The sequence below is a fragment of the Haplochromis burtoni genome, unplaced genomic scaffold, assembly GCF_018398535.1.
Source record: "Haplochromis burtoni strain Fernald_Lab_line unplaced genomic scaffold, NCSU_Asbu1 Contig_435, whole genome shotgun sequence".
Taxonomy (NCBI): Eukaryota; Metazoa; Chordata; class Actinopteri; order Cichliformes; family Cichlidae; genus Haplochromis; species Haplochromis burtoni.
Genome location: NW_024582796.1, coordinates 456,688 through 464,429, shown reverse-complemented (window position 1 = coordinate 464,429; position 7,742 = coordinate 456,688). Strand labels below are relative to the sequence as shown.

Below are 7,742 nucleotides of genomic sequence, written 5' to 3'. Positions count from 1 at the left end.
CTGTAGTTATGCAGCCAGTCGTGTTAAAAGCTGATTCATGTGAATGAATTGTTGACTTATAATCGGTCAAACATCTCTCATGAATATCAAGCTATTTTGAACCAGAAGTAACATTTCTGTCACAAGTTAGAAGCTGCAGTCAGTGTTTGGGTAAAGTGCCGCCTATGTCCTTTATTTATCAAGGTAACAAGTTTTATTGACGTTACAAATGTCAAATTCAAGACAAATTTAGCCAGTAGGGTAGCAGAATTTGCCACAACTATAACATAACAGCTCTACAACATGTAAGTTAAGGAGTGCTGAAATGCATTTGTTGTTCTTGAAAGAGACTGGCTGACCTTTTTAAGTGAAAAGGTAAATGTGAAGGAGTATGATGTCCTTTTAAGGAAAACAAACATCCCCAGCAAATAGGCCTATTTAGGTTTATTAGCAATAAACAAGAGTTGTAAACCAGTGTAATTACACGTGTTAAAGCACTTTACCTAACTGCTGGTATGAGGAACGTTTGTATTTAAACTTGATCCTACTTTCTGTTTTGAGCTTTATTTGGATATATGACTGTATGTGGGATTTGCATGTAGGATTATCCCAGAGAACCCCAGCTTTCACCCACAGTCCAAAGACGTGCAGGTTAGGCTAAATTAGGTTAATTGTACAAATGTGTGCAAGTAATGCGCCTACTTCAATGCAGATTAATGATATACTGAATGATGTCCTTGGTGAGCGTGCTGTCCATCAGAACTTCCAGATATGTTCTTTTTTTCCCCTCAAACTTCTTTATTTCAACTAAACTTTTGAGCCCTTGAAGTTACTTTCCTGATCTGTCTGCATTGTGCCTGTCAGAAAAGGGTGGAATTGTTTACATTTTTTATGTCACAGAAAACACATCCTGAAACATGGAGGATCCAAACAGACCACAGAGGAAAATGTCAACAGCAGGAGAGAGTTTGTACAAGTTGCTGGGAGTGGAGAAGGGAGCGTCTCCTGACGAATTGAAAAGAGCCTACAGGTGTGACTATCTCTTTCAGTTCTGAGCTACAAGAACTAATAAATAAAATGTTACTCTCGCTTGTTAATTGTGCTGTTCTTACAATAGCACAATTAACTAGTGAGAGTAACATCATTGTTTCAGAGATTTATGGCGACATTAGTGAAATCTTAGGCTACATCCACACTAGACCGGATAGATTTGAAAACTGCATTTTCGTTTGAAAACGCTCCGTGTCTCTTCTAGTATATTTAGTAATTTTCACAGAGTTGTGCATCCACATTGAAACGGCCGAAAACGCTTACGTTCCAGTACTGTGCATGCGTGAAACGCAAGAAGATTTGACCTGCCTCATTTCTTTCTGCCGCTTTGAAACGTCGCAGCAAAATTTCAAAGAAAAGCACCGACTTTTTTAAACCCTCACTTGTTTGTATATGTTTTAATTTCTCTTTTGACCAGGAAAATGGCATTAAGGTATCACCCTGATAAGAACCCAGACAACCCCGAAGCAGCTGAGAAGTTCAAGGAGATCAATAATGCCCACTCCATCCTCACTGATCCGGACAAGCGTGGTATCTACGACCAATATGGATCCATGGGCCTCTCGGTGGCCGAGCAGTTTGGGGAGGAGGGAGTCAAATATTACTTTCTCATGTCCAAGTGCTGGTTCAAGGTGAGAGGCAAGGGGATGTAGTTTTAAAGGTGAAAACAGAACATGAAGTTGTTTGTTCTGGTAGTAGGTGAATTATGCAGAAATTTAAACGCCAAAATGTGACCAGAGCATGCTGCAAAGTGTCCAAAAACTCTCCTAATACTCACATTGGTTTTCTTTTAGACCCTGTTTGTGTGCTGCACTATTTTCACCTGCTGCTGCTGTTGCCTCTGCTGCTGTTGCTGCTGCGGAAAGTGCAAACCACAAGATGAAGAGAACAATTTCGTCTACATGGACCCTGAGGACCTGGAGGCTCAGATTAGAGAACAAGATGCAGGTGAGGAACTGTTTTATATTCACTTAAGAATGTATACAGTTGAGCAAGGCAGCAGCTTGCATAGAAACAAAGAGCTGGAGTTGGAAACCCAAATGGTGTAGTGTCCAGTTTCTGATTATCAGCATTTTTAAGATGAAAATGTTTCCTCTAGAAATCTAGGATTAATGATATGGAAATATTAGTTTTCACAGCTTAATCTGCCTTTTTTTCACAGATATAGTTAATTATGTGTTTTCCTGTGGAAAGTCTGCACAGGAAGGCGTTAACTGGATTCTCTTAGATACAGTCGACAGCCTCTTGAAGTGTTTACTGCCCAGTTTTGCTGTACTGATAACACGGGTGTTACTTTATGCTGAGCAGTTGTAACCCTGCCAGTAATCTCGATCTTAACTGTGCATGTGCAGTAAATCCAGCAGCAAGTTAACTTTGCCAAGAAGGGGGTGGGGGTACATCCTCATTCAGTACAGGGCATGTTTAGAAAATGATAGAGTCTATAAAAATGAAGTAAACATCTCAGATGAACAACAGCTGATAACATATTACACTGCCATTGTTTCTTTAATATACACTAAGCTAAAATGCAGAAGCAGTGTGTGGGTAAACGAAGTACACCCCATGACTCAGTAGCTTGAAGAACCATGGATGGATGGATGACTTCATCAGTGTTTCACAGGGATGCAGGGACTTTGGCCCACTCTTCTTTATAACGTTGCTTTGGTTCATTGAAGTGGAGGCATTTGTTTATGCACAGCTCTCTTAAGGTCCCACCGCAGCATTTTAATCGTGACTTTGGGTGTCCCACTGCAACTCGTTGATTTGTTTCTTTTCAGTGGGGTGTGTGGGGGTATTTACCAAAGCACAGCTCTGAGCATGTTAACTGGGTTGTGGTCTGAACTTTTACTGGGCCTCTGCAGCACTTTTTCTCTTTTTTTTTTTTTTCTTTTCTTTTTTTCTTTTTCTTTTTTTTTTCTTTTTTTTAGCTGGTGTGTATTTGCTGCTGTGCTTGCGATCATTGTCCAATTTCATTACCTAATTTGGGCCAAACTTTTAGCTGTCAGACACATGGCCTAACAGTTGACTCTAGAATAATTTGCTATACAAAGGAGTTCATGTTTGACTCAATGGCTGCAAAACGAGCTTAGATCATCACCCCTTCAAGGTTTTGTTCAGATGCAACTTTCCAAACCTAAACCATACTGTCAATTTTAATTTTTTTTCTTTATTAAACAAGCCATACTTGTTTGGTCTGTTTTTAATTGTTTTCTCTCGAACTTTAACATTTAACATGACAACTGTAGCCTGAAGAATCTCAGATACAGCTCTTGGAGTTTTTTTTCGTTTTTCTGATCTCTGGGTAAGTTTGCTAGGAAGATTGGCAGCTGTCTTGAATGCTTTCCACTTGTGAATAATCTTTCTCATTGCAGAATGATGGACTTTACATTTTTATCGAAATAGCCTTAATATCCCCCCCACCCCCATCTAATTTTAAGACGTGCTAAATGGCAAAATATTTTTTACTTTTTATCCTCATGAAACCTGCGCGTCGAGTGGAAATTAATGAAATGTCACTCTAATCCATTACATCTTGCCCTGATCTTGATCCGTGTAACTGGTGATACTTCACCTCTAAACTCTGTCGTCTTTTTACATTTCAAGCTGAGACAAAAGCAGGTGAAGAGATGTCGTTAAGAAGCTGTGTGTTGAATTTTGTTTTACAGCAGACCATCCCGTAATAGTTATTCAGCCGAACTCTAGCGATGCTGCTAGCCATTCAGGTAAGGTCTTATTCCGTCTTCAGGTAACGTTCAGCTGTTGTCAGCTTCCTGCTGCTCTGCGCTGCTTGACTCGCCTGCTAGATTTTACAGCAGTGATTCACTGTGGAAGATTTCTTTTGTCCATGTATTAAATCCTTAATGTGACGGACGCATGGGAAATCCAAAGCTTTTTTGTTTTTTTGTTTTGTTTTTTTAAAGTGATTTATGTCCCTTATCACATACCGAGGACTTTTTGATGATGTACTGTGTTTGGTTTTTCTCCAAACGTGGTCCTGCGGATTGTGGACAGATGTCTCCACTTTGGTCTCATCTGTCTAGTGGACATTGTTCCAGATGTTTTGTGGTTTGTTCAGATGTGATTTTGCAAACCCAATAGCCCCCCCAGTCTAATTTTCAGACGTGCTAAAGGGGAGATCTTTTTTGTTTTACTCTGAAGAAACCCGCATGTAGAGTCGTATTAATGAAATTCATTAATGCTGATTCTGTTGCCTAACAAAATGTCACTCTAATCCTTTAAATTCTGCCCTGATCTTAATCTCTGTAACTGATCCTTTGACACCCCCCCCCCCAAACCCCTGAATGCTTGTTACGCTGTTAATTGCAATCGAAGCTGTAAGTTTGTTCGTATACTTTAAACACTGCTTCTGCATTCTGGCTTATTTCTGTTAAATAATGACACATGTCATAGGTCATTTTAAGACGTGCTGAAGGTCAGATTACTGTTATTCTAATACACGAGACTTGCATGTAGAGTGGCAGTTATTAAATTCGCTGGTGCTGTTGCCTAATAGAATGTCATGCTAATCCTTTAACTTCTGTGCTGATCTTGATCTCTGTATTCTCTTGTCTTTGTACATTTCAAGCCGAGACAAAAGCAAGCGAGGAGATGTTGTTAAGAAGCCGTGTTGATTTACCCAGTGTTGAATTTTGTTTTACAGCAGACCATCCCGTAATAGTTATTCAGCCGAACTCTAGCAATGCCGCTATGCATTCAGGTAAGGTGTTATTCCTCCTCCAAATACATTCACCTGTTCCTAGCTTCCTGCGCTGCTTCACTTGCTGCTAGATCTTGCAGCAAAGAATTGATTTAAAGGTTTTTGTGCTGCTTATGTTTTCTATCTGTATCATCTGTTGTTGTTAATGAGAAAAGCTTCATTAAGTGTTTCTATCCTAAAGGATTTTGGAAGGATGTTATTATTATTTAATTTGCTTGTGTGTGGGTTTTTTTAAATGGCATTATACTATTTATATGGTTTATTCCCTGCTATAAAAGATCATGGCTCAAACTGTAATAGTAGTGGTTTTCTTTTTAAGCTCTTTGGGTTTCATTTAATGAATGGTTATAGAAATTTAGACTGTAAGTGTTGTCCATTTCCCACATTATATAAAAATGGACACAGAACAGAGTATACAACCAATCATCAAAGTCTCCTTTTGCATGTATGAGCAGATTGCACAGATTGATCTTGACACATAATAATTCGTACAGATTTATAGTTCTGGAGTTTTGGCTGAAAGATTTGTACAAATATGGAGTGACATGAAATTTGGGACAGATAGTGTTCACTTAACTTGTTTTCTGGGGCCATCATCTGGTCAAATACCTTGCTTTTGTGCTCTAACATGCTAAACTAAGGCAGTGAACCCAGGCAGTAATATTATTTATGTATTTATTTTTAAATGACAAGACGTACTTTCCTTCATGTTTCATTTTCTGTGAGACGTAAGTGGTTTTGACAGCTTGTTGTCTGATTTAAGAACACTCCCACACCACACACCTGTTCATCACCTGTTCTCGTTACCTTCTGCAGGGGAGAACACACCGATTGTGATTCAGACTCACGCAGCCAAGGGGGGCTCAGGACCTGGAGAATGAACGACTGTATCAAACACTGAAGTGCAGAAAATGTTTTCATCTCAGAGATTTGTTTGTTTACATGAGTCAAACTGCAATTTATTTGATTGTGCCATAGTTATTTTTTAAAAATGTGCTTTTTCTTTGATCCAGTCTTGTATTTATTCTTTTAAAATGTTAAATTTCTGAATTTGGGGCGGAGACTAATAACAAAGCCATGCAGATCAAAGCCTCTGAGCTCGGGGATAATTATCTTTTTCCTGCGCACTTTAAACTCACACATTCATATTGAATGTTTGGAATATTCTGAAGCTGCCATGATCAGAGCACGTTTTGGCCCAAGATTCAGAAATTTTCAGATTTTTATTTTTAATATGCCGATTCAGGGGTTTCTGTGGAAGCTTGCTTCCAGCACTGGAAAGGGAAAAAAAAATGCCAAGCGTAAATCAGAATTTTGGTGTCAGATCTCAAAATTTCGACTCAATGACTCAGGATCTCAAGTCGAGTCTCACTTAAAGTTTCACCTAATCAGACGTGTGAGCTGGCAAGTGGAAATTTTGAGATGGTGACTTGAAATTTTGACTTAACTTTGCCTCGCAGTTTAAAAAAAATAAATAAATACAAAAAATAACAAAACGCTTGTTCGGTCGCACTGCACATAGAAACAGACTCTATGTTAAACGGTTTACTGATGTGGCCACAGATCACACACAGATTTATCAAACAAAGGTTTAGTTTTAAAGTTTTAGCGCTGCCTTATGTGACACATTCAGTTGCCAGCTTGTAAATGACTCTTTGAAGTTTAGTCTTGTGATGCTTGCAGAGATTTTAAGGAATTACTAAATCGCCTAATTCTGAGAGTTGGATGAAGACTGTTGATCACATTTGTGTTTGTCCACTTGAAATCTACTAAGGATAGATTGTAAATGGATCAAATACCCCCCAAAATGATTTGAGTCTTCCTATAAATGCCATAATTGTAAAACCAGATTTATATACCTGCTTTTAATTAACACAAAAAGATTGGATTTACTTCAATGGTACGTTTAGAAATTAGTCTAAACGCACCATTGAGTTACATTTGGCGCACCCCTTTAGGGCGAGTGCAGCAATGTGTAGAAACCAAAGAAATCACACGGAGGCTTCTGCTGTAGCGCCCTCTTTGTGTGTGATTTCACCTAACAACAACCAGCAAGCCCCAGGAACCACTCGCCGACCAGCTGGGGGAGCACACCTTTTTCCAAGCCGCCTCCTCCCTCACTACCTGAAGCAAAGAACCGGCTGGACCAGTGGACCACTGTTTATTCTGTTTGTGCAAAGATTAAACAAAAGACATGTTTTGGACATGTTGATTGATGTTTCCACTTGTGATGTTTTCAACCTTTATGCTTAAGTCCCTTTGGCTCCTGCTCAAGCTTACTTAATTATACACACAGGCACAGTGACAATAATCTGTTTTAACTCCTGGAAAGTGAGCCAGTGTTTCAGAAGAGGTACAGTTGGTCATTTTTGTCATTGCACATAAGTAAAAAAATATGCAGGGAGGTGAATAGAGTTGTGTGAATTTTTCTACACTTGACACTAAAACCATCGTTTGTTTCTTTAGAAAATAAGATCGCAGCTTTCTGATTTATTGCCATTTTGACTTTTTTGTGTATGTCGTGATTGTCTTGTAAAGTCAGAGATGTATATTTATGATTAGAGGATTTATTACAAATTGAGTATTAAGGTAAAGATTCTTTTGTTTAAATGATATTTTTCTATTTTCTCTCGGGGTAAAAATGTTGAGATTGTGTTTCATTTTGATTTCATTTTATACAAATCTGGATATAATGATAATAATATGGATGCTGATTTTCTGACGATCCTTGACTGCGGTGTATTTAAAAGCCTGCTTGTATACTTTTGTATGCCAATGATTATACTTGACGCAAAAGTGCCTGAATGCAGTTTTTGAATAATTTTACAGAAGTGTATTTTATGTCATTATCTAAACATTTCCATGCTGAGTTTGTTCTGTCCACTTTGACAGATTTCCAACTGTTGGTGTAAATTTGAGTTTCTTCTAAAGCATGAAATAAAGTTGAATAATTCAGACAATGTCATGCGGTTGTCTTATAATTTCACTGGAGTTG

General features: G+C 38.5%; 1 protein-coding gene across 4 annotated transcripts; it reads left to right on the top strand.

The window, feature by feature from the left end:
• Nucleotides 1-6: 6 nt before the first annotated feature.
• Nucleotides 7-7,707, top strand: dnajc5gb (DnaJ (Hsp40) homolog, subfamily C, member 5 gamma b). Of its 4 annotated transcripts, none has more exons than XM_042213326.1 (6): nt 7-1,009; nt 1,448-1,661; nt 1,824-1,977; nt 3,696-3,752; nt 4,694-4,747; nt 5,564-7,707. In XM_042213326.1, the coding sequence occupies exons 1-6, from the start codon at nt 897-899 to the stop codon at nt 5,626-5,628; spliced, it is 657 nt and encodes a 218-aa protein (XP_042069260.1). In that variant the 5' UTR covers nt 7-896; the 3' UTR covers nt 5,629-7,707. The 4 variants fall into 4 exon arrangements, with proteins under 4 accessions (XP_042069260.1, XP_042069263.1, XP_014186685.1 ...); XM_014331199.2 differs by having other exon boundaries at nt 8-1,009; nt 4,691-4,747; XM_042213329.1 differs by lacking the exon at nt 3,696-3,752.
• Nucleotides 7,708-7,742: the final 35 nt, after the last annotated feature.